The sequence below is a fragment of the Papaver somniferum genome, unplaced genomic scaffold (genome assembly GCF_003573695.1).
Source record: "Papaver somniferum cultivar HN1 unplaced genomic scaffold, ASM357369v1 unplaced-scaffold_29, whole genome shotgun sequence".
Classification (NCBI taxonomy): Eukaryota; Viridiplantae; Streptophyta; class Magnoliopsida; order Ranunculales; family Papaveraceae; genus Papaver; species Papaver somniferum.
Genome location: NW_020639929.1, coordinates 3,695,269 through 3,721,870, shown reverse-complemented (window position 1 = coordinate 3,721,870; position 26,602 = coordinate 3,695,269). Strand labels below are relative to the sequence as shown.

The 26,602-nt window shown below is 36.0% G+C and overlaps 2 protein-coding genes across 3 annotated transcripts; both read left to right on the top strand.

Annotated features, from left to right (window-relative positions):
- The first annotated feature begins 298 nt into the window (after positions 1-298).
- Positions 299-1,221, top strand: LOC113341427 (E3 ubiquitin-protein ligase AIP2-like). The gene is made up of 3 exons (XM_026586305.1): positions 299-411; positions 929-1,010; positions 1,120-1,221. The coding sequence occupies exons 1-3, from the start codon at positions 299-301 to the stop codon at positions 1,219-1,221; spliced, it is 297 nt and encodes a 98-aa protein (XP_026442090.1).
- A 19,237-nt stretch (positions 1,222-20,458) lies between these two features.
- Positions 20,459-23,926, top strand: LOC113341296 (ELKS/Rab6-interacting/CAST family member 1-like). 2 transcript variants are annotated; one of them, XM_026586224.1, is made up of 3 exons: positions 20,597-20,711; positions 20,827-22,001; positions 23,318-23,926. In XM_026586224.1, the coding sequence occupies exons 2-3, from the start codon at positions 20,891-20,893 to the stop codon at positions 23,809-23,811; spliced, it is 1,605 nt and encodes a 534-aa protein (XP_026442009.1). In that variant the 5' UTR covers positions 20,597-20,711; positions 20,827-20,890; the 3' UTR covers positions 23,812-23,926. The 2 variants fall into 2 exon arrangements, with proteins under 2 accessions (XP_026442008.1, XP_026442009.1); XM_026586223.1 differs by having other exon boundaries at positions 20,459-22,001.
- The last annotated feature ends 2,676 nt before the right edge of the window (positions 23,927-26,602 follow it).

Below are 26,602 nucleotides of genomic sequence, written 5' to 3'. Positions count from 1 at the left end.
ATTTTAGGGTTTTTAATATTGTGATGTATGTGTCTTGCAGATAGAAGTTCTAACATGAAAAAGTGAAATTCGAGAAGATCCATTTCAGATTGATTGAATATAATATGGGTTCAACTCATCTGTGTGGTATTGAAGATAAAATGGGTTAGATTGTTCCGGTGAAGGTGACAGATGTGATGTGGAAAATCTGAAGAACTAGGGTTTGAATTAAAAGATTATGATGATCCTAGTGGTGTTTTAGTCTGCAATGGTGTATGCTCTAAAACTTGTATGGACTGAATCATAGTAGCTGTAGATGATGGCTGAGCAGATACAAGCAGTTCAAGTTGGTGTCAGTGGTACTGCAATGTCTTCGTCTGTTTCTTCTATGTTTGTGAAGTGCACTGCTACTGGAAACCTTTATTTGATGAGGTTGTAGTTAAAGAATATCATGTTTACATGTCTCAGTGAATGTGTTTGTTTAAATTCTCTTCTATGCAAGAGAAAGAATGCTTAGCTTTATGTGGTAATCAAGTATGGTAGATCGATATTCTCTTGGTGAAATCTAACATTCAAATAGTCTAGCTTTAGCTTTTGTTTAAAAAAGTCACGAATTAGCTTTTGTTTAGAAATGTACCCCTGCTTTTGTTTAAATAGTATTGCTTGCATTTTCCATTAGTAAACTATGGTAAGATTCTTTCGTTATGTAACTATTCTTTTTTAGCAATTAGCAGGGGTACATATTTCCTTCATTCTCAGGGTATATAGGCTTGGTTATTGTTTTAGTCCATCACATAATAATCTACTAAAGTTTTCCTAGTGTATCGAGTCACTAGATTAATATTTTACTTGTTCGCTTGTCTCTTCTTGTCGCAAACCTTCCAACAATCATTGTGACAGAGGAAACCTTAACGAGGTTGGGCCTTGGTATAGAATGTGCTGTTTGCAGCGAGAACTTGGTTATAAATGACAAAATGCAGGAATCGCCTTGCAAGCACTTGTATCACCCTCTCTGTTTGATTCCATGGATGGTAATTAGTCCTCTTTGATCACATTATAAACTTTAATTGATCCTCTTGTAAACTTTTTACTTAGGTGGTTTACCAGAATCTAAAATTTACTTTTATGTAATGGCAACAGGAAAAACATAACACATGCCCAGTTTGCAGACATGAACTTCCTACAGATAATCAAGCGTATGAGAGCTGGAAAGAGAGTGAGAAAGAGGCTGAAAAAGCGTAAAGGGGTCCCGCAAATTATGTATGTTGAGACTCAATTAACTTTAGATAATAAACAAACTTGGGTCTTTGTATAGCAATTTACTGAATTTTTAAAAACAATTATAATAGATGTAGCAGAACCAATAATGGTGTTACTATCAGAGTTTACTCTTGTTTATATAAAATCTTAAGATTCGATAACTGTTGAGATCTTAGACTGGTTCAAGTGTTTGAATGTTGTCACATATTGAGACGTTTATCATATTGTGAATAAAAATTATTTTGGTTCAATTCTAATTTTAGTCTTGATTAATTTTTTATGGATGGTTATTTAGGTGAGTTTTGCTACAAATAATAAAATAGGTGGCCAATAGGTCCCTGAAGATAAATTGAGCGATAAAAATTGCAATTTTTTCGAGTGACTAAAAGCTAATATTTGCCACGTTGAATACGTTTTGTGTCATTTTATAAAGGTTATCGCCATGGTTTGTGGTATCCTATGTGTACAAAAGGTGAACAATAGCTACATTCAAAACACTTGATGTGTCTTTCGAAAAAATTTAGCCACGGTGCTACAAATTTTTAGTAGCCATAACTTATTAATTGGCCATGTAAAATGTTTATCATGTGTCCAAAAATATGGATGGCCATGGTACCATAGATTAAACGTGACTACAAATCATGTATTAGCCATGTTAAATTATTTTTCGTGTGTCCAAATGATAGAGATGGCCATGGTTGAGAAAAATTAGTGTGACTGCAACTCATGAATTGGCAATGATAAAATGAATTTCGCGTGTCCAATTGATGACAAAGGCCACGGCTATAATAAAATTCACGTGACTTTAAGGTAAACTTTAGCCATATATAATTAAATTGTGTGTCTATAAAGATCCTATGCCATGGTGATAGTGAAAATGCTTAACTACAAAAAAAATATTGAGTACCATATAGACACGGTTTTAGAGTTATGGCCATGGTAAATCATATTTTATAGCCACTCAAAGTTTATGTAGCCATAGGGATACCTTTTTGTCTCGGCACCTGATGCCACATTTTTGGAGTGAAAAAAATCCATGACCAAAAGCCTATGGACACGGTGATTAAGTGTGGCCAATGTAAAGATTTTTGCTAGTGTCTAAAATCAAGCTGAACTCTTTTTCAACAAAAATCAATGGTGAAACAAGGAAGAAAACATTCAAAATGCAATATGTACGGTTCTAGCATAATACCGACAAATCTCCAATTTCGTCCATTAGGCTCGACGAAATATTAATTTATCAAGGATAAAATATGAACACATCCTTTATCTTAAAAGAAATTGTCTCGATATCAATTGCAGGTTATTTTAAGGACCGCTGATAGAGACTGGCTAACCACTTTAACCTAGTGTCCATTTTCATCGCATTCCGACCTTTGGTGGAACGACTTTGAATTCCATAGATTATTATATATAGCAAAGGAATATTAAAATTTTGCTATCCCTATGGATGCAAAAATTCCTCGCTCTGCCGATATTAAAACCTTTAACACCATGAAAACTATTGGTGTACGAACAAAGGTAATTTTACTCTCTACGCTATCTAAAAGGACGCGGAAAAACCTTCTATTGGTTGGCTAGAACGGAAAATAGCAAAACAGTATAAAACTCAAATATTTGGTAAATTCGAAAATCGAATAACATCACAAATATGAGTTGTTTCCAATACGTACCTATTTTGGATATCTCTCCATCTAACATATAATTACCTGTGCTCCAAATAGCACATACCTGACATGGTAAGATGTCTAACTTTCTCTTTTGCAAGTCCTAGTTAAAACATGAAAATAAGTTAGACATAATAAAAATTATATGCATAAAACTACTCAGAAATAGTTAAATTAAATACGTAAGGGTTGAAGAGAATTATCCTTTTCCGTATTGTCATCCCCCAACGATTGCCACCGAGCAATTCGTGCTGATAACGTTTTGTATTTTCATTGGAAACTCAATTATTATTACCTACAAACACTCGGTACATCTAATAATAGTTCGTGGTTAAGGCCAAAGGGGCGAGACTACATAGAAGATGAAAGGGGAAAATGATTCATTACTATATCGAAGTGCCTCATACAAGCCGTGTCTTATGGCTATTTATAGCCCATGCAAATACATAGGTAGTGAAATAAAGTTTATCCACGTGCCTTCTTATGTGGCAAATACATGAGAAACTAATAATCTTAGATTTATCCAAAATCTGGATTAAGCTTATGCGTTAATTGGATCAGCCACTTGAAACCGACTTTATAACAAAGTATTAGTTTTTTTTTCTTTGGTAATAAGCTTCAATTTCATTAATGGTAAATCCTTGACATAGAGTTTAAGAATATGTGGAACCTTTGAGTACCAAAAGAATAAAACGTATTGCAATGAGGTCAAATATTCCGACGACACAAAGAGAAAAAATATCAAGAATCGACAAATTATAAATATGACTTATCCGACAAAATCGGAAGAGGGTGATCTTTAGGAAAAACTTCGACCATTTGATGTCTTTTATTCTTAAGAAAAATATGCTCCATCTTCGAATGATTAGTTTACACAAATCTCGATTGGAAAAAGGCATAATACGGTGATCGGAGCTCCAAATTGACGAACTTGAAAACTCTAGTAACCAAAGTAGGATAGCTAATAAACTTAGAGGAAAACATTTGATATTGCAAATAGAAAAGCCATAAAGACGCGAATTGACGAAAGACAAGAAGAAAGCATTGTCGATAACAACAAAAACGTTCACAAATCTAAACCCTAAGTTCTAAACTAAGAAAAAACAGTAAATAACAGAACCTAAGTACCACTACTGCGCAGACTTATTCTAATAGAAAGTAAATGTGAGCAGTTTAACACTCGTTGAAAAACTTTTTCCCTCGCCAGAAAATCGCCTCTGTACTTTATTTTACTTATATATATATAAAAAAAGATCACCTTGTTTGCCATTACATTTTTCTTAAAAGATCTTTCTAAGCTTAGAATAAAATAATCATTCTAAACATCAACAAAAATAATCATTCTCCTATATTATTCTGTAATTATTCCATAATCACTAATCAGTAAACTTATTTATCGGGAAAACCAAATCACTTCTCTTTTCGTATCGTTTTTTATTTTTATGCCAGCACAATTATACTAAAATTACACTTGCAAAAAAGAACAAACACAGACATGGGAGAGGTAATATGAGGTGCAAACAGGCCACATACATACAAAGTTTGTACATCTAATACAACTTTAAAATGATAGGTATTTGTCGATCACTGGCAACTTTAAAACCATAGCTAATCGTACTAAAACCCTAAATTTCTTAACCAATAATAGTGATGCTCATGAAGATCCATGTTTATAGTTTCCTTCAACATCCCAATTTTTAGGTGATAGAGTACAAAGGAAAAAATCGTAAGATTGAAACAAAAACGCATTTGTATTATTTGTAGGGTGATCACTGAACACAACTATACCAAAATAAGATAATACGAATAGATTATGTATCACGTCTTTTAGACATTTCTCGAAATATCAAAGGGTTACAACATGAGTGTTTTAGTGCATTGGCTACATATACACAGTGTGTATGTTTCATCCATAGGCCGCTGTAATGACCATACAGTGGAATGTAAGTCATGCATTTGCTACTATTCAAGAGTCCAGAACGCAAATACATCTTAGCAAGTTTAGGCTGTGTGACATGATACCTCTCCCATTCTGCTCGGTCATCTATGTAGAAGTTTATTATACATGTTTATTGTACATGGTGCACAGTGCAGTATGTTTCATCCATAGGCCACTCTTATGACCATACCGTGGAATTTAAAGGGAAAACTCTCGAATTGGGATAACTAATGCATGCCGGATCAAGGACAACCAAGATTGTGACACGTCATGTCCTTAATCTGGACTAGCCCATGCTATCCCGGCTATAGCAAGGTTCGAATTTAGGTCATGCATCTGCTACTATTCTAGAGTCTAGAACGCAAACACATTCTAGCAAGTTTAGGTTGTGTGATTTGATACCTCTGCCATTCTGCTCGATCATCTATGTAGAAGTCTATTATCAGATAGTCAAATAGACGGCGAAAATGATAGCTTTACGGATGATTTCTCCCGATAAATAATGCTGACTGAGAGAACTGTAGGACCCACCGTAACACCACTTATAATTCCAATGTAAAGAAGCATTCCCAGAACTACACTATAGGGATTTTTTATCGGGAAAGATATCGGTGGGTGTATCACTTCCCGCTTAAGAAATCATGACTACACTTTGGTAGGCGTGTTCTACTCCATCGAAACCAGATCATACGAGTGGGATGGTATAAATACGGCTCAAAACCATGGTCCGTGCAGAATAACTCTCGCGTAAAAGCTTCCATTCGTGTAGATGTCCGGCCTCATGTTCCTTGTCTTTGGACTTGCCCCCATTGTATAGAAAAATTGCACAAAGGCCAAGTATTTATGGGGCTTCACCACATAAATTTTCAAGTCTCAACTGCTTTTAAATACACCACATAAATTGAATCACCTACTCCCTCCTCCGAATGATCCCCTCCATGGGCCAATTTACCAGCCTCCTCGGAATCCATCATGGTTATTCATCCTTTCCTTGCCCGAATATGAAGCACTTGATCGGAATAACTGAATTCACCATTTAACCTTCACATTAGGCCTACCAATATCCATTGGAAATACACCTTCCGCGGTACTTCTGGGATCAATATTAAAGGCCAAAAGACCTCGGTTTTCTTTATAATGAGATGCAAACCCCTACCTGGCCCCTCAGATTCTATGATGCTTAAGGCTTTGGCACCTCAAGCGTATCTCTTATGATAGTGCCATCATCAAGATACCAGGCATGGAAATAAAACTTGCATCGAGAAGCAATGGACTTCACAAGGGGATGGAGTGTCAGAGCAAACGACAGGGGACCGAGGGGGTTTCCTTGCTGAACACCGAAAGCAGAGGACAAAATATATCGATCATAATAAAGTCTAGCAGGCCTAGTGTAGCAAAATTCAACCCAACGTGAAATATCTAGATAATTAAGTCATACCTCCTTGATAAGATGAGATCTGCACACCATATTGAACGCCTTAGAGAAGTCAATAAGCAACATTGACATATTATCCGAGTGGCCTTTCATTTCCAATAACTTATTAACTGTAACACCCCGAGTTCCGTATCAGGGTCAAACACGTATGGAGATCCGAACTCAAAGTGCTATGGGTCGCAACGAGATTTATGCATGTATTTATTTTTTGATAATTTACTTTTATACCAAACATAATTGAAACTTTTATACATGAATTGAAGCATATGAATACATTAATCATCGTTCAAAACATTCTCAACGAAACATTTGTTTTACTTCAATTTACACTTCAAACGATACAAGAAAACAATGCAATCACTAATCTACCCATTTCTAGCTTCCACTTCCAACTTGCATAAATCTGCACAGAATGTCAACTGGGGTGAGATGACAGCTCAATAAAATGCATTCCCTTTCTCAAAATATAAGCAAACATGTCAACCAATCAAAGAGAATACGCATAACAAGAGTATATGTTGTAACATCAAGGTTTTAATTATGTATATATTCATCAACTAAAATCACAATCTATCAAATCCTCTTAAATGCACGAGTATCCTCCGTTCGTGCCCCGCCTATCCGTGTATCCTCGGCACGGGACCGCCAACCTCATTTGCGCGAGTATCCTTGGGTCGTGCCCCACCTATCAGTGTATCCTCGGTATGGGCACCGCCATTCAAACAAATATATCCATTCATTTATAAATTCACACTACTGTAGCACGAGTATCCTTGGGTCGTGCCCCGCTTATCCGTATATCCTCGGTACGGGCACCGCCATCCAAACAAGCATATCCAATTATTTATAAAATAATTTTATCATACAATATACAATTTTATATTCCAAACCACTTCATCAACAAGTAATAAGTTCATAACCCAACTAACGATGTAATTCTTTCAACCATTTAAGCAAACACACTAACTGCAAAATTTTACGTTATAGGTTTCGTAATGATAAATTTGTCCGATCTACCTCAACATTTTAGTGAACATTCTCGACACCATAATGTATAACATATCCAAATTTCACATGAAATTAACAACTCAATCAAAAGATATAGATTTTACAAACGCATTACAAAATCTAGGCAGACAACATCATTTTACCAAACTATTCACCATAAATTTGTATTAGTCTCAAATTAAGCAAACTCAAAGCACAATGAAAGATAATACATTTATATACAACTTTTGTTAAGACCTCAAATCATTTTAACATCATTAAGACTGCCTAACAACATCAAAACCACAGAAAATGAAACTGTCCAGAATTTCAGAAATCACAATCCAAATTACAAGGAACATTCAACGGTGAATTTGCGTAGGAAAATTCTCAATTATAACAAGAGATACATAATAATGTTATAAATCAATAGAAGATGCCTGATCATCAATAAAAGATATATATTTATTCAATTAAATTTCAGAAACCTAACAATACAAAGGCATACGAAATAAACACAAATATAAACACCAAAAGAGAAAGGGTTTCACATTCTACCTTAATTTCATTAAGCCTCTACCGATTTTCTTAATCATTCTTCTCAAAAAATCTCTAACTCCATCTTCCTCTCTTAGGTTTCCTTTATAAACCATACACTGACACCCAAATTAATACTACTCCTATATCAATAATAATAATATATTATTTTTATTATTTCTTTTTATTTGTCTTTTCATTTTCTATTAATCAAAATGTTTATTTTATTATTTATTAGCTATTCTATTTCCACACTAACTTGTAGCCTTTTTAGTTCAAACAACCTAGTTAGGCTAAGGCAAAGCAAGCAACCTAAACCACATGGTTAGCTAATTAACTTGAACCGTAAACGTACCTAAAAATACCAGGTATTACATTAACAACGTGTAAAATGCGCTCACCCCCCAACTAGTACACTAACACCAAATTGGTGATCTCCCAAGTAAGAAGTCATGGCCTTGCTGACGGAGAAAGCCGTTACCCTAGAAACCAACCTGCGTCAAATAGTACCAGAAAAAATATACTCCCTCTGTCCCAAATTAGATGAGCTGGTTGTAGTTTGCACAATTCTTAAGGCAAGGAGGAAAAGGGAGTATGTTTAAGTATTTTTTACAATTATACCCTTATGAATAATAACTAGTAAAACTTAGAAATGACTTAACTCTTAAACTATACCACGGTTTTTATAAACTTTATACCGTTGAAAAGCATTTTAAAACACCTATATAACAAATATAAACATGGCTATCAAATTATAAATATTTCTTATAGTAACAATAATCAATTAGAAGGGTAGTTTTAGAAATATCCCCTTGATTAGTGAGATAACTCATCTATTTATGGGACAAAATTTAAAACCAAGTAGCTCATCTAATTTGGGACGGAGGGCGTAATACTAAAGATACAATTTTATCATATTAAATTTATTAATTATTATTATTTATTTATTATAATTGTTAAAAAGTATTATTTTATTTAACAAATTTTTATTATAGATATAAGTTTCCAAAAAAAAAATCAAACCAATTTTATTTAACCAATTTTTTATTTAATATTTTCTCTTATTTTCATTATTGGTAAGTTAAAAAAAAGTATGGAAAATAAATAATCTTTGAGAACAAATTATAAGACATAAAAAATTGATGATATAAAAATTTAAGGATAATTTATGTCATTTGTAAAATAAAATAAGGAGAGAAAAGAAAAAAAAAATATCAAATTAGGGTGAGAGCGTAGTTTATGCTTAAACTCCAACATCAAAAAATTAAGAAATTTTGAAAGTGCTTTGTAAAGAAAGCACTCTGCAAATACTTTACCAGATACTATGATAAGAAAGCACTTTGCAAATACTACAGTATAAGCATGTTTTGAAAGTCTTTAACAAAAAAAAAAATTACCAACCACATCCATGAACCCTTTACTTAGGATGTACAAGATAACAAAACCCACTTACTATTCAACCTTCACTTATCCTACAACAAAACCAAAGGATGGAAATGTAATGTGTCTTTGGAAACACTTTACTTGACTTATATAAAGAAAGATCACATGCCTATTGTTCTCCAATAAGCATGGATGCACAAGATAATAACAAAACCCACTTACTTTTCAACCTTCATTTATCCTACAACAAAACCAAAGGATGGAAATGAAAGTATCTTTGGAAGCGCTTTATTTGACTTATATAAAGAAAGATCACGTGCATATTGTTCTCCAGTACATTTTTCTTAAAGAATGATTCTAAACATGATATAACATGGGTTATATGGACTTTTACAAATAATCAAGGACACCATGAAACAATAAAAGTAAAATCCAAATACAAAAAGTAATGAACTGCAATAGTGTACAATTTTTATAGGAAAGATGAAGAATGAAATAAACCAGAACTATTAGCAACCTCCATATTATAACTGAGCTAATCAATCATCTGTCTACTGTTCTAGCAAATAAAACCCTAAATGGCTTATCCAATAGAATAGTGATGCTGATGAAAATCTTTTTTTATAGTTTCCTCCAACATCCTAGTTTTTAGGTGGCAAAGAGTACAAAAAAAAAAAAACATAAGCTCCGAATAACTAGATACGTAACAAAAATCCATTTGTATTGTATTTATAGGGTATCACGTCTTTTAGACATTTGTCTCGGTAAACAAGAGAAATTGGATCAATTGTCTAAATATTTTTAAAATATGGGTATAATGGACGAGTAAAAATTAGTATGGGTGAAATGGACACCAAAAAAAGTAGCAAGAATGAATCTAGATTTATCCTGGCTTAAACTTTAAAAAAGCGAGGGCGAAAGTGGATGCATCCAGATGTAAATTAAAAATAAGATTTTTTTTTTTGAAAATGGGTAGGATGAAACTGTTTACATCTTGGCTATTTTTACATTCTCATCAATTTAAATAATATCAAATTTTACATATCTTTTCACCCAGAAATTGTTATTATTGGGTTAATTGACCAATTTTGTAGGTAAACAAAGTGCTACCCATGAAAGTTTTAGTGGATTGGTATCAAAAAGAAAAACCGTATGCATGGCTACTGGATCATGTACCTAGTACGAGTGCAGTATGTGAATTCATAGGCTGTACTGACCATACCTTGGAATTTAAGCGTGGAATATAAGTCGTGCATCTACTATTCTAGTACGCAAACACATCGTATCAACTTAGGCTGTGTGATTTGATACCACCCCCATTCGTGTTAAAGAAAGAAAAAAAATGTGCTCAGTCATTTCTATAGAAGTAAATGTCTATTATCAGATAGTCAACGTCTATTATCAGACAGTCAAAAAAGATAGAGAAATCCTCATAGAAATCCAAAGGTTGGAGTCAAGCTAGGTATCCCGATAAGATTTCAGTCAATCCAAATTGACGGACAGAGTCAAATGGGTGATTCTGGTTGCTCCCAAATGGGCCTGAAATGACATTCCAGTCCCTCAGTGGTTAACTTAACCAGACCAGCCATGGTTTAACCCTCTCTCTCTCTCTCCGTTAATCTGAAACCATAGTACCACTCCGAATTTGCCTAGGCCATTTATTCTTCGTTTTCCTTCATTTTTATTCTTCTTGGTTGGTGAAAAACCTAGCATAGAGTCGAGCTTGATGAAGAGAAACCCCCAAATCCCATTTCTCCAGTCAATCTCATTTCCCTTAAAACAACGACAAATTTCCCGAAACCCTTTTCAAATTAAGAAGAATACTGAACGGTGGACAGAATTTAATAAGAATCCAGTTAGATGAACGAGAAGGAATTAAAATAGAAAAGCTACTGATGAAGAATCTGATGGTAAGTTCTGGATTTTGCTAGATAATTATTTTTTGGGTTTTCAACAAAGACCTTATATCCTCCTGATGGACCTATTGATGTTCCTCAAGCAATAGGGTATAAACGACTCGAGAAACCGTATCATGATTGTAAGGTCGCTACTAAATTTTACTAATATCAATATCTTGTTTTGCGAAATATGTTGTTTTAGGATGTGTTTTTCTTCGTAATGCATGCGAACATCTTTGGTTATAAGCATTTTGCAAACATATATATACCGATGCACTTTGTTACCCTTAATTCTTAGAAATTGTTTCTATCAGATTGTCTAATTGTTGTTGTATCGTCTAGTCATAATAAGGATTGGTGTTTAACATTACCGAAAATGATTGTTGTCCTACTTCATTTTTATATCCAAATGTCAAAGATGTTATCATATGATTGAACGTTTTAAGCATAAGAGTGATGAAATTAGATTTTAGATGTATGAACTTGATAATAGGCAAGAGTTTGTATTCTGGTGCATGTTTTTCGGAGTTGGGGTTAAAGAAAGTATCCCAAATGAGGAGATATTTGATTGATGGAGATCTTGCTAAAGAATCTATAAATAAAGAAGAACTTTACGCAATTAACTTCCTCCTTCTACAGAAACCAGAATGACAGCCCAAACGATGCGCAACAGTGAAACGCACTTGAACATTGTGATTCAAGACTCTAGTAGCGATAAGAGATTTCACGAAGCCTTTCAAACTGAAGGATGCCTGGTTTGGATGGTAGCAAATCTCAAATGTGCAATACCTGACTAAGGTACCAATTTTAATTTCTATTCCCCACAGCCGGTGGAGCTGCTTGTTTTAGGACATTTCTCTATACCATCAATGTATTTCCACGTACCTTTTCCTTTGAGAAAACTCCTCGTAAGAAAAGACCAATGAGTACAGTTCATTCCATCGAATTTTGTAGTGATAGGTTGAGAATCTTCTCGAGACATGTTAACAGATTTGAAGAAGTAACTTGATTTTCTGATTTTAGGGTTTTAGGTAAACATTGAAAACCACAGGAATTGAAAAGTATCTTTCTCTGAATAACTAAGACAAAAGTTGTTTCAAAAGGTTATGCAGCGGAGGAATGGATCTCAGATCGTTGCTGGCTCTGATGCCATGATAAACATGATCATAAAGAACGACAACAACTCTGAATGAGATAAACTCTCTTTATGTATATTGCAATGGGCGAAAGTTGCCAACTTATTATAAAGGATTACAACATATAAAAAAGGAAGAAAATATACAAAGATATATGATAATAATTGATCTTACAACACCTAGATAACAAAAATATATACTCTATAACTGCATATATACATACAAGGCTGTGAAGATATTATGATATCTTAACATCTAACAATACCGCGTCATGCAGCCTTATAAAGGATTACAGAGATAATAGGTCACTTAAGCAGCCTCCTCTAGACTGAATCCATCCCGGTTATTTATAATTTTCTTTCCGGAACATGTAACGCTTTGGAGAATTTATTATTCAACCTTCACATTGCCCTATGAAAAAAGGATAAAAATGTAAAATATCTTTTTTTTTTTTTAATAATAAGGCTCCAACTGATTAATAGTACGTCCAAGGATAGTGGATACATAGAGTTTAAGAACACGATGAACCTTTGAGTAACAATAAAAACATATTGTACTAAGTCCAAATATTCCAACAAGAAAAAGGTAAGAAATATCGAGAATTGACAAATTACAAATATGATAGATCCGATGAAATGGAAGAGGGATAGTCTTAAGGATAAAGTCCGACCATTTGATGTATTTTCTTCTTAATTAGAAACAAATGCTCCATCTTCAGTGGAGTAGCTCGCACAAATCTTGACTGAAAAAAGGCATAATCCGGTGACCGAAGCTCCATATTCACGAACGTGGAAACTCTAGTAACCAAAGTAGGATAACTAATTAAACCAGAGGAAAAATATTTGATATTGCCAATAGAAACGCCATAAAAACGCAGCCAAATTATCATACAACAAGAAGAAAGCATCGCGAGAAAACGGTAAAAACCTTCCGAAATTTTATTCCTAAGTTCTAAACTAAGAAAAAACATTAAATAACATAATCTAAATACTACTTCTGCCCGGATCTACTCCAACAAAAATAAATCTGAGCAGTTTAACGCTGGTCGGTGAGACTTCTCCCTCACTAGAGATCACCTATGTATAGAGGGGGGAAAGGGGAGAGATGAGATAGTCTGCACTTTATTTTACTTATATAAAAAGAAGGGTCACGTGCCCTTTATTTTTCGTTGGATTTTTCTTAGAAAATCATTCTTCTATATTTTTGTGTGATTGTCCTTGTCCGCTAATCATCGGCTAATCAGTGTACTTACATAGTTACATATTGGCAAAATCTAATCATTTTGTATCATTTTTTATTTCTACACCGGCACAACTAAAATTACATTGACATTAAAATTATATTTACAAAAAACACAAACAATGACATGGGATAGGTAATATGAGTTGTAAACATTTCACAACATGGCTTGATTGGGGTATACCCAATTTTAAAGGGACTCCTTTTAAGAGTTTTAGGAGGAGTTCTAATGGGTAAGTTACAAAACTACCCTTATCCTTTAAAAACCTATTATCCTAAATTAGTTTTAATCTTTTCATTTCATCTTCTTCTTCTACTCCTCCACAACCATATCGGCTCCATCACCCTTACCACAATCAAACCTCGTCGATTAATTCATTGAAATCGTCGATTCGAAAACTCCGATTAATCTTCATCAATGGATCCACCACGGCGGAAGGGAACTCGTATGAAAGGCGCTAATCAAAAACCCAATGAGTATAACCATGGAATTGCAAGTTTGGTTCAAAAGAAAGTGAAGGAAAAAAAGGTTGAAGAAGAAGAAATTGAACCCGCTCAAAGAGAAGAAATGGTGCGATTAAGATAGTAAGGGCCTACTTAAACTCACTCCAGTACTTCAATTTCATGTTTGCATGTCAAATTAGGTCAGAAAAATCCAATCTTTGATTTTCAGTTATTATCGCCGGCAAGGTATTATGTTATCGACCTTGCAGGCTTTTCATAGTTAGAGTTTGGCCGACAGGCTCTTTGGTTGAAGATCGTGCCGGATATTGAATACCTGTAATTGGTACTTGCAGGGCCGGCAAGTTATTCAACCTCAGACCCTGTCGGCGGCCTTTTTTTTAGCCGGGTTGGTTTTAATTTTTTACCTTGGCGGTTGTATTTCAAGTTTTTTGTGTCTCCTGATGCCTTGAATTTTTAAAATCGGAATGGTATTTGGATAAAACCATGCCGGCTGTTTGTCAGCCGACAATGTATGGGTAATGGACCTTGCCGACCTATAATGTGGAAAATACTTGTATCTCTTGTGTTCATATTTGTTATAAGCCGGCAGGTTATTTGAATGATACCCTGTCGGCTATAGTTTAGCCGACATATATGTTTTAGTCGACCCTTCCGGCCATTATTCCGCCGGATGGGTTATATTTGTCGACCCTGCCGACTTGTAAGTTTTTTTTTCTTAATTGTTATTGTTCTTGTTCAGGTTGGAAAAGGAAAAGAAGAAAGATATTAAAGGTCTTAGTCCTCCTTCAATACCTCCTCGTGTTGGTGATAAACTCTTGACTTTAACACATCGAGGGGAAGATGTTGTGCCGGGAACGCTCAAGATACGTGTATCGAATGATTATCAACCACCATCGGAACCCAGTGATTCAGACGATATTCCAGATGAAGACCAACCAATTCCATCTGGTAGAAGAGTTGATAATGATGATGTTGATGAAGGAACTCCGGCTGCTGGAGGAGGTAACAATAATGATGATGATGGTGATCAAGACATGCCTGATGTTGGAGGAGGTAATGATGATGATGATAATGGTGGTAATGAAGATAAAGGTAAGAATATCCGAGATGAAATTGTTGAAGAGGAAGAGGAGCAAGAAGAAGAAGAAGAAGAAGAAGGTGATGGAGAAAAAACTGAAGCTAATGTTGAACAAACCCAAGCTTCAACTGAAACCGGAAAGAATAAGAGGGTGATCACTAAACCAACTAATTCCCACATGCCTGCCATTCACTTGATGGTTACACTGAAAAAAGGTGACAGTCCAAGGGGGACCCCAAGAGATGGTGGAGAAGTTCTTTTTGGATACAAAGACTCTTGGGCATGTGCGATCCATAATACTATAGTAAGTACTCTCAATCCGTCTTTGTTTTTTATTCAAGTGTGTCTCTATCTTAAATTTGCGTCAAGTGTTTTTATTTCTTTTCATTTTGTTTTTTTTGGTACTTAGGATCACAGGCATGCCGTCCGTCTCTTGAGGCGCCAAGCTTCGTGTTCAGTGACTAAGACTTGGGATATTGATCTAGAATATGAGGAGGTGAAAGTGATTGTCAAGAACTCCGGGTTGTGGTGCAGTGGAGAGTTCGAATATTGGGCATGATAGAGTTACTGTATCTACATTCTGTGAGAGGTTCTACACAGAGACTGATACAATGTTATTCCCACTCGGTGAGATGGCGATAATTCCCGATGATGCTCATCAAATTCTAGGCCTCGAGGTTGAGGGAAAAGCAGTGTGTGAGGGATTCAATTATGATTTTTCTTTCAAGGATATTTACAAATTGAGCCAGAAAATGTTCGGTTGTAATCATATTGAGACGGAGTCTATGCTTGAGAAGAAAGAAGGTCGTCTAACCAAGAAGTTTAATTTGAAGCTGTTGAGGGACACATTATCTGGGACCAAGAAAATCTTTGATGAGGAAGGAAGGGTGCAACCGGTGTGAATCAATGGTACCGCGTCAGCTTATTTGTTTTATGTCCTAGGCAAATGTATCTTCCCCGACAATTCTGGAAGCTTGGTCGACGCCAGTTATTTGCAACTAATGGATCCCTTAGATAAGGTGTGTGAGTATTCTTGGGGTACTGCGGTGGTCGTCTTCTTGAACAATGAGTTAAAAAAGGGTTCTAGGGCACTCACCAAGCAAGTTAACGGAAACATATATATGTCTCTTCCAGGTAATTGTATTGTCTAAATCATTTATATTTGCAAAATTCTCGTAACATAAGATTCTTATCTTACTATTTTTTTTTCATAGGGTTGTATATATGAGCACTTTCCTTCTTTGTTCAAAACCAACTCCTACGTCAAAGTGGATGAGACTGTTGCGGTTGATAAGCCGAGAGGGCAAAGGTATAGTTTTAAGGGTACTCATGATAAGAAAATGCCGCAACAACTTATCAAACTACGAATGGCCATTAACAAATTGACTTCGGATGATGTGATATTTGATCTGTATCGAGATGCTAGACAACAAGGTTTAATCCAAAGGAGAGTTGAAGTTGCATTATACTATGGACCCTTGATGTTGTGCGATGGAAGATATTCAACGTACAATCCACATCGGGTAATGCGACAATTGGGTTACGTACAAGAAGAACCTCATTTCGTTGAAGAGGATTCGTTCTTTATTGTGAAAATGGCCGAATGCACCACGTCCCAAAAAACTATTAACGTCTCTTACGATCCAGCGCCAGTTCAAGAACATTGGGACAATAGACGTGGCCGTAAAATCGATGTGAGTCTTTTGGACGAGGTGACCACCGGTTATGAAGCCAGTGAGAAATACATGGCGTGGTACTTGGGTTGGGATCGTCCTACTGTGATTAGGGAAATGACTGCTGAAGAATTGGCTCGTAAGAGGAAGATGGAATCGAAAGACCCAACAATAATACTTAAAGTTCTTTGTAAGTATTTTAGAGTTGCTCTTACTATTTTAAGATTACATTATCGAATCATTCTATTAATTTTTTGTTGTTTAATTGAAAATGGAAGGAGCAATTGAAGACCTTTGTGAAGGTATTGTGTTGCGCGAAAGACAGAGGAAAGCCTTTTTCGATTGAAGAGAAAAGCAAGCACATTGACTATGCTTGTAATATTGACAATGAGGAATCCCATGAATTGTTCAAGCAACTTGATGCTGAAGTAAAGAGGGAATAAATATCCAGGAGAAAAGCACAAGCAAAGATGAATGCTGATAAAAAGAGGGATCTTAGTGCTCGTGGTGGTGAAGGTAGTAGTAGTGGTCGTGGTGGTGAAGGTAGCAATAGTGGTGGTGTTTCTAAACGGGGTCGTGGTCGTGGTGGTGAATTAATGCTTTCCTAGTTTATTTCTTTATGTTGTGTTGGAAAAATGTTAAGGTTAAAGGTTGGACAAATATTTTATTAAGGTTTATAGGACATGTTTTCGTATTTTGGACAACAAGTGTTGGATTTCTAGTTGTTGAATGAATGGTTTTTTTAGCTATGTAAAGTTTCAATACTTATGTCGGCATGCTGTTTTTAAGTTACAGTGCCGACCACCCCAGGGCCGGCAAGGTTTTCAACTGTCAGTCTGTCGGCCCTGACAGCAGAAAATGCTTGAATAAAAGGGTCGGCAAGGTCATCAGATCAATACCAAGCCGTCTTTTATACCGCCGGAAGGATTTTATCTTATCGACTCTGCCGACTATTTGTTGTAGAAAAAACCTTCTCCTAATGCCTAAAATCATCATACGACCGGCATGGTTCTAAATTATGATCCTTGCCGACCACATTGCAGCCGGCATGCTAGGGAACAACTACGTTCCGACGGTTTAACGGAAAATTGCATGAATTCCTGATGCCTAAAAGTCATAAGGTCAGCATGGTAACAAAACTTTTACCATGCCGGCCATAGAGCTTCCGGCATGCAAATCACCAAATACATTGTCGGCGGATACACATAACAAAAATGTTCTCCTGATGCCTAAAAGTCATAAGGCCGGCATGGTAAGAAACTTCCCACCCTGCCGGCCAGTTGTAATCGGCATATTAGGGAAAACAAACCTCGCCGGCGAATTCAAAATTCAAATTTTTGGCAAGTACAAATTCATTGATTGACTTGTACTTGGGCACTATAACTGCCAAATTTGGCCACCATCCTATGAATACACTACTTCTCTCTACAAAACAACATACAAATAGTTCCACATACTCTCCAAAGCTCATATCATCATCATACTCTCCATATAACTCACCCAATAACTCTCTACATATAACAGTGGCTTTGATTCTAACGAAGATTTTGCAATCACCAAAGCTTGGTATGCGAAAAAACGACTTAGACGTCAATCCTCCGAAAGGGAGGATTCAACAACCTTTTGGGCTAAAATACACAACAAATTGAGCCAAGAATTTGGAAATCCTAATGCAAGAAGTATCCAACAACTCCATGATAGGCACCTAGTCATCGAAAATGCGATACTTGCTTTTTTATCTCTCCAACCTCGGATTTTTAATACTCGCCCCTTCACCTTGTCCATCGCACAATTTGTAAGTAATTTTGTGGTTTTCTTTACGTACCCAATGTTGTGTTATCTTCCAACGAAACACCACTAACAAATGTAAGCTTGTTTTTGTGTTTTTGTAGCACAAAGTCGTGAAAGCGCGCTACTTGGAAGTAAAGGGAGAGGCATTCGCCTTTGATGCAAGTTATCACTTCTTAGCAAATAGAATCCTGGAGGATAACCCGGACTACTTGGATGTTGTATCGTCTTCGGAGGAGGAAGATTGATGGCTTTTGAAGTTTTTGTATAGGTTTTGTGGGTAGACCTCTATGTAAACCCTCACGAGACTATAACTCGTCCACTAGGGTCACCTAGGGGTTCAAAGGCTTGATGCACATGCTAAGTGCATTCGTTTTTCCGTCGACAAGGAGTTGTATTTTATGTTTCAATCAATGTAGTAACCAAAATTGCATGAATCAAGTGAATTACATCTTCCCATATTATGTGTTCTATTTGGTATAAGTATATGCCGGCAATATTAGAAATCCCTAGCATGCCGACTACAGGTCAGCCGGCAGTGTTAAAAATTATGTGCAAGTCGACCATATGATAGCCAGCATTGTAGAAAATATTTACATGCCGATCGTAAGATTACTGGCCCAAGATAGTCGGCGTGTTCTTCATCTGAGGACCATGCCGACCCGTCTTAGTCGGCAGCTTATTCAAAGTAGACATTGCCGGCTACCACCGGTCGGCACCTTATTCAAACCTCGACCTTTCCGACCTTGTGCAATTTCAAAACCAAATTTTTTGATCGAAATCGAACTCATAAGACATACGAAAGGTTTAATTTTTAGTGTTAATTAAACAAGGACATATTAGCCATTTAGAAAATACAAAATTAAGGGGTGACTTGATTTTACTTCAAAAGGACCAGATTTTGTCTCATTATGTATACCCCAATTAATTTGGATATATCCCAATCAAGCCAGGTTTCACAAGCCACCCACAAAATTTCTATATCTAATACAACTTTAAAATGATAGGTGTGTCAATTATTAGCAACTTTAAAACCATAGCCAATCAAATCCCCTTGTTCCATTCTGACAAATAAAACCTTAAGCGTGTTAGCCAATAAAATAGTGATGCTGCTCAAGATCTTTTTTTTATAGTTCCCTCCAACATCCTGATTTTTAGGTGACAAAGAGTACAAAGAGAAAAACATATAAGCAGTCCTCTTCATAGATATAAAACAAAAACGCATTTGTATCGTATTTATAAGGTGATTACTGAACACAATTATAACAAAGTAAGATAATAAATAATATATCGCATGTTTTAGACATTTGTCGAAGTAAACAAAAAGTTACTCACGAGTGTTTTATAATGCGTTTGAATAGCAAAAGCAGAATCATAAACAAAACATTTCGCTTAACAAAAAAAGTTAACTTTTTGATTTTTATAAATCGTTTTGAAATTCATTTCCCAAACAGGCTATTAACGCATTGGGTATTGGATCATGTTTATTGTATCTTGTGCACAATGCAGTATGTTTCATCCATAGGCTGTGATGACTAATGACCATACCGTGGTATTTAAGTCATGCATCTACTACTCTAGAGCCCAGAAAACACCTCTTAGAAAGTTTAGGCTGTGTGATTTGATACCTCTACCATTCTGCTCGGTCATCTATGTAGAAGTAAATGTCTTTGGACTTGTCCCAGTGATTTATTCGGACCAATATTTCTAGGACTTCACCACATGAATTCTAAACTGAACTCCCTCCTCCGATTGGATAGGTACGAAGAGATAATATGCCCCGACACAGGCCAATTAACCAGCCTCCTCGGAATCAGTCCCGGATACTCATCTGCCGGAAAATATGAAGCATTTGATTAGGAATAACTGAAATTACCATTCAACCTTCACATTCTCCATATATTAACAACAAAACCGGAGGGTAAAAATGTACAGCATCTTTGGTAGTAGTACTTTAGTACAGTCTCTGACTCTCTGTTTCTCCCCCACTTGCTTCCCTACCAACTGAGAAACTTCCTTTGTACAAATCTCTATCAATGTTTTTCTAATTTTACTGATTTTGATGAACCCCAATCTCCGTTTTAATGGGTGAAACAAGTAAATTCATGGAATGGCAGCTGATAAAAGCAAGGGAAGAAGCAGAAATATGGAGGAAAACATGTAGAGAATTAGAAGGCCACTTTTTTGATCTAAGACAGATGGAAAACCAAGAGATTGAGTTAGATAAACAGCTTTTATCCACTATAGGTATGTTCAATGATTTATATTTCCAGTTTGATAAGAAGAAGTTTCAATGTTTTCAAGTGAAGAAAATTTTTGATGATTTAGTTGCTAAAGATGGTAAATTTGTATATGATGCTAGTTTGAGGAAAAGGGTTCAACATCTTGAAGAACAGGCTAATTTATGGTTGAATCATGAGCTGAAAATGAAGTATTTTGTTGAAGAGTATAAGGGTAAGTATGAAACATTGTTGTTGAAGTTTAAAGAGAAGAAGATTGAGTGTGAATTGATGAAAGATGAGTGTAAAGGGTTGAAAGAGAAGATTAAGGGTTTGGAAAAGAGAAACAAGAAGAGTGGGGGTACAGGGGGGAAGGAGATGATGGTGAGATTTGGGTATTTGGAAGATGAGTACAGGAAAATGGAGATTGAAGAAAGGGGGAAATGTGTGCAACTTAGTCTGGAAATTGAGGGTTTGAAGTGTGCTAAGAAGAGGGCTGATGAAGAAATTGAAGACTTAAAGATGCAAGCAACTGCAATGCTTGCAATGGTGAATGCTAATGTTGAATTGGGGAAAGAATTGGAAGATTATAAAGCTAAGTACCATGGTTTGGTTGGGCAGCTTAATGAGAGGGATGTGTTAGAGGGTGAATTGAGAGAGACGATTAAGAGGCTAGAGGAGGAGAATAAAAAGATGGAAATGGATCAAACAGTGAAGTGTCTTGAACTCGGCAAGCAGATTGAAGACTCCAAGTCTGCAAAAAAGAGAACAGATGATGAGTTTAGTGTTTTAGAGAGGAAGTGTATGGAATTGGAAGTTCAAGCAACTGTGTCGCTGAATTATAGGATTGAATTGGGGAAAGAATTGAAAAACCAAATGTTGATAGTGGGTCGTCGAGATAATGAGCTTGAGGGCTACAAAACTAGATGTGGTGGAATGAAAAAACAAATTTCGGGTCTGATAGATGAAGGAAATGATATGTTCGAAAGAGAGAAGATGGCGCAGGACAGGGTTGCTTACTTGGAGGAGGTAGTTAAGGAAATGGAAAATGATAAAAGAGAGTCTGAGAAGAGGGCTTTGGAATGTTCGAAAAGGAAAGAAGAAGAAGATGAGATGGAGAGTTGGAAGAAGAAGTTAATGGAGTTGGTGAGACGGAGTTCTATGGAAGAAGAAAATTTACCTTTAGAAGGGTCACAAAATGAAGTTTCTTGTAAGAAAATCGATGACAAGATTAGTGTTGCTAACATGGTTCACCCTGTTGAACCTAATAGCAAGCCTTCTTCACCTCAAGGGAATTTCGAAGATGTGCGCGTCCCAGGTATTAATGCTATCCTGCTTGTTCTTATTGTTTTTCCACTATGTCTATTGTTTCTCTTTGTGCTCTCTTAGATGTAGAATGTGTATGGATGTTTTACAGTTTCCTATCATGTAATGGATACTTATAGAGCCGAAATAGTCCATCTCTTTTGCAGTCTTTCTGAACTAGTAATGGCATTTGAATGGCTATTAGTTGGAAATCCTTCATTACAGTTATTCTCAATACTATGAGCATGGTTTATGGATGGACACACCATAATTCTAAAACAATCAATATTTTTACCTTGTAATTGTCAATTATTCTCTCAATTTGTTTGTTTTGAATGGTGACGCTCCTACGCGTAATTTGGAAGAACTTTGGTGCAGTACAAGTGTGTTGTGGATGTGTTTTGTTTTACTGACTGCAAAACTTGAGTCACTGCAGCATAAGTGTTCGATTTCTTAAGCATGGTTGTTTATAAAGTTGTTCTGCTGCATGTAGTTTCATGGTGGTTATATTTTAGCATTCAGGACTGGTTTTGTTTGGAGGACATCATATTATATCTTTCAAAGGCTAGGCCTCCTTTTATCTTTCTCATTGTTTCAATTCCACTCCAGACATTTTTTTTATATTTTAGGGGTGGGACTCGAGGGAAAAGTAGAAAGTTGTAAATTGATAATGTCACATTTTGGCTTAGTAACGAGAAATGATTTGAACCATCAGAAGTGCTTTTGTAACTTCTGCGGTGTTTCAAAGTTGAATATCACTTTTGCTTTTGATATCAAGACTTGCTAAAGTAGAAAATTCTGTCATCAAACATTTGATGTAAATGTATTCCGGAATTGGAATAGTATTTATGGACAATGAAAAGGTTTATCTTTAAACTTTAGATTTCTTGCTGTTGCCATCCAAGCAGCCAAGTCAACACCTCAATTGACCTAACCGTATTATATCGTAAGCAGAATGGTAATCAAATACATGTCTAAACTTCTATCCCCAGTTACCAAAGATTCTTGTTAATGCTACTTTTGCCAAGTCAAATGTAAATTTCTACTCTATTTTGTCAGAAGGTTCAGGTGTAGCAAGTAATTTTATCATGTTTCATAGCATCTGCACTAGAAGATCTACTGTTTGGACCTTACTTCAGTAATACTTTAATGTTTTAGCTGCAATTCAAGAATAATTTATTTTCTGTGGTACATTGCTTAATCAGAACTCGAACGAGCTTCTTTACCAGTTTACATGATTCTAGTTTCTTATGTATATCACTGTCCAATTTCGTGCAAATTCGATAATGACTTGTGCTTATATATGCAATACCATTGATTATTTTGCAGACCCACATTATAATGATAACCACCAGGAGTGTTCAGAAAATGATTCAGACAACAAGAAGAATACATCAGATTCAATGGCAGAATCTGTCGTTGCAGTTGAACAGCAAATAGCTTTAGAGTCAGAAGGGAACTTGGGAGATAGTTTGGTTTTGGTTGAACAAGCTGCTGTAAATGCTTTACCTATAGATGTTATTGAAATTGACAGTGAGAATGAATTTATTGAGATTGTTGATAGTGAGGATGAAAAGGAAATAACCACGACACATCCTTGTACTGTTGAAGGTAAAGAACTACCACTTGTGTCAACTGATGAAACTTTCAATGCATCTGAGAAGTGTGTAAAGAGGCCATTGTCACTTCAAAGAGATGAGGAATGTGAAGAAAGCTCTGACAAAGCCATACCAACCCCATGGTCCCAAATATGTTCAACTTCAAAAAGATTTAGGGGTTCTGAAACCGCAGTCAGCCAAACGGTCAGACAAAAAGATGATTAGAATCTGTTAAGGATCGAGCAAGAGAGAGGAGAGCATAAACGCGGAAGCGTAAAAGACTACATTGATAATAATTCGGTGTTTATTTCTCATTAATTCTCTAGCTATTTATACAATCACAAGACTTGGCTCTCAAGGCACAAGACTTGGTTCTCAAGATATTCAATTCCTAATATAACTCAAACTAACCTAAATTATATCTCCTAATTATAGTCTCCTATATTATTTCCTAATACCCTCCCTCAAGATGGAGCATGTAGATCACGAATGCCCATCTTGGACAAAAGAAATTTAACTTCGGTTTTCTTCTTTCTTCTTCTTTTTTTTCAACGCTTTTCCGGAAAAAAAAATCTTCAGATCATAGCTTAAGGACGTTTCGGTCCTCTTCGTAATTTAAGGACATTTCGGTCCCCTTCGTAGTTTAAGGACATTACGGTCCCATCTTCGTAGTTTAAGGACATTACGGTCCTCTTCGTAGTTTAAGGACATTACGGTCCCATCTTCGTAGTTTAAGGACATTTCGGTCATCTTCGTAGTTTAAGGACATTTCGGTCCCAATGCAAGTTTAAGGACATTGCGGTCTCATCTTCGTAGTTTTAGAACATTTCGGTTCCATCTTCGTAGTTTAAGGACGTTTCGGTCCTCTCTTCGTATTTTTAAGGACATTGCGGTCCCATTCATAGTTTAGGGACGTTGCGGTCCTATCTTTGTAGTTTAAGGACATTGCGGTCCCATCTTCTTTGTAGAATACTTTTTGTACTCTTGGTTTCTTGGTTTCTTCGATAGAATACTTTGTGTACTCTCTCGAAAACTCATAGGATTTTAACCTACTATTGTTGTTCTTTTTCTCATCACCTCTTGGTGATTGTTTTCTTTTCTCTTTTTTTTTTTCTTTCTTCACAACATGAATGTTGTTTCTTCTTCTCTTGTTCCAGTCACGCTATTTTTGCGAAACCTTCACACTTTTTTTTTTTTTTTTTTAATCTAACACGGGCTCGAGCTTTCCCTGTCAACAATAGGAGCAACCATTCTCTTTGCAACTCATCAATCGCTGGCAACAACTCAAACTCCATCACCAAGCTCGTTAATTAAGCTCAAACTGACCAGACTAGTCAGTTAACCTTAGGTTGCAACCAACATATCCCTGTAAACCAGCGGAACCAGTTCTCACCTGATTTTTAGGTCGTCTTGAAAAACTAAATCGCCAGCAACATCGCACCATTAACTGGCAGCAAATCTTCCTCGAAGTCTACTTTCTTGCTGTCGCACACAGCCTCAAATATATATTGCTGCAGCCATCTCCGTCAGCAACAATTTTCGTCTGTCTTTTTTTCTTCTTCGAATTTTTTCTGCAACATTATGCAGCAGACTCCACGGCTTTCTTCGTCTTCATCTGTCCATCAATCAACGTCGACAACACAACACCATGAGAATCATCAACAATGTCAGAGATCCAACAGTAGCAGCAGCATGTCCCTATCTTTTCTCGTTCCAAAACCACCATCCCAGCGTCAACAGTCCTCAACTGTGTCATCGTGATCAACAGAAGCATCTCTATTCTTTGTAACTTCATCCATCTTTCTTATCATTGCCATCATGAATCCATATCAACCACCGTTATCCATCTCCACTGCTAACTCTGTCCATCGTCACCATTATGGGAAGTGCTTCTCGATCAACAACATCACCGGCCTTGACCTAGTTTTCTTAGACATATTGAACTCACAGACGTGATTCAATTACCAACGAACACTTCAGCAACAGCAACAAGGCTTGACAAACCTTCAACTTCTTTCTTATTCATGTAAACAGCAACCAAATAACGATTTTTTTTTTTTTTTTTTTTAACGACTTTCTCGTAAACCTTAAAACGAAAACGATGAAAAACTTCTCTAACTCTCTTCCTCTCCTCTCTCCCTCTCACCTCGCTCTGATACCATGTTAAGAATCGAGCAAGAGAGAGGAGAGCATAAACGCGGAAGCGTAAAAGACTACATTGATAATAATTCTGTGTTTATTTCTCATTAATTCTCTAACTATTTATACAATCACAAGACTTGGCTCTCAAGGCACAAGACTTGGTTCTCAAGATATTCAATTCCTAATATAACTCAAACTAACCTAAATTATATCTCCTAATTATAGTCTCATATATTGTTTCCTAATAGAATCTGAATGGTAAAGTTTCGAATCTCTTGTCATTTTGTATAAATTAATTTAATTTCAACTTCATGCTACTCATGTTCTTTAAAACTGGTTCATTCATAACAATTCGATTCCCTTTTTTCTTAATCTCTGTTCTTTACTACCAAGTTTGAGTTGTTTTTATAGTTTATTAGGCTAAAGGTCCAAAATTCAATGTCATATATATACTTCTGAAGGCATAGGTTTTTTCCCTTTAAGACGAAGGACCTCGCATAATGCAATCTATTATGCACAATTCACTGCGCGTTCTCTACTTTGTTCTTTGGGCAGTAGATTGACAAGACACATCATGGCTAAGCTTTTATTTTCTTGAAACTTTGGCATTGTGGTGAAAATCATGCATAAACTTGAGATGCGGCTGGTTTCTAGGTTGGTGGGCATCCAAATATTTCAGAGCGGGGTTCTGCATTTTACTGAAGAACACATTATGTCTCTAGATAAACAAGTTACTAAGTTAGCAATATCATTTCTACATTGATGTTCAATCCAGTTTCTAGTTATTAATATTAATAATTTTGTCCCGCATTTATTTCAGGTGAACCACTTCTGCGCGTTCTTAACGGATGGGAACCAAGAAGGTGATGTAAAC

Bases quoted from the DNA above. Each gene is read 5' to 3' on its own strand.
- LOC113341427 (XM_026586305.1), top strand. From the start codon at position 299: ATGGCTGAGCAGATACAAGCAGTTCAAGTTGGTGTCAGTGGTACTGCA. The intron at 412-928 runs GTTGTAGTTAAA...TGCTGTTTGCAG, and splicing joins GGAAACCTTTATTTGATGAG to CGAGAACTTGGTTATAAATG. The intron at 1,011-1,119 runs GTAATTAGTCCT...TAATGGCAACAG, and splicing joins TCTGTTTGATTCCATGGATG to GAAAAACATAACACATGCCC.
- LOC113341296 (XM_026586223.1), top strand. From the start codon at position 20,549: ATGGGTGAAACAAGTAAATTCATGGAATGGCAGCTGATAAAAGCAAGG. The intron at 22,002-23,317 runs GTATTAATGCTA...ATTATTTTGCAG, and splicing joins CGAAGATGTGCGCGTCCCAG to ACCCACATTATAATGATAAC.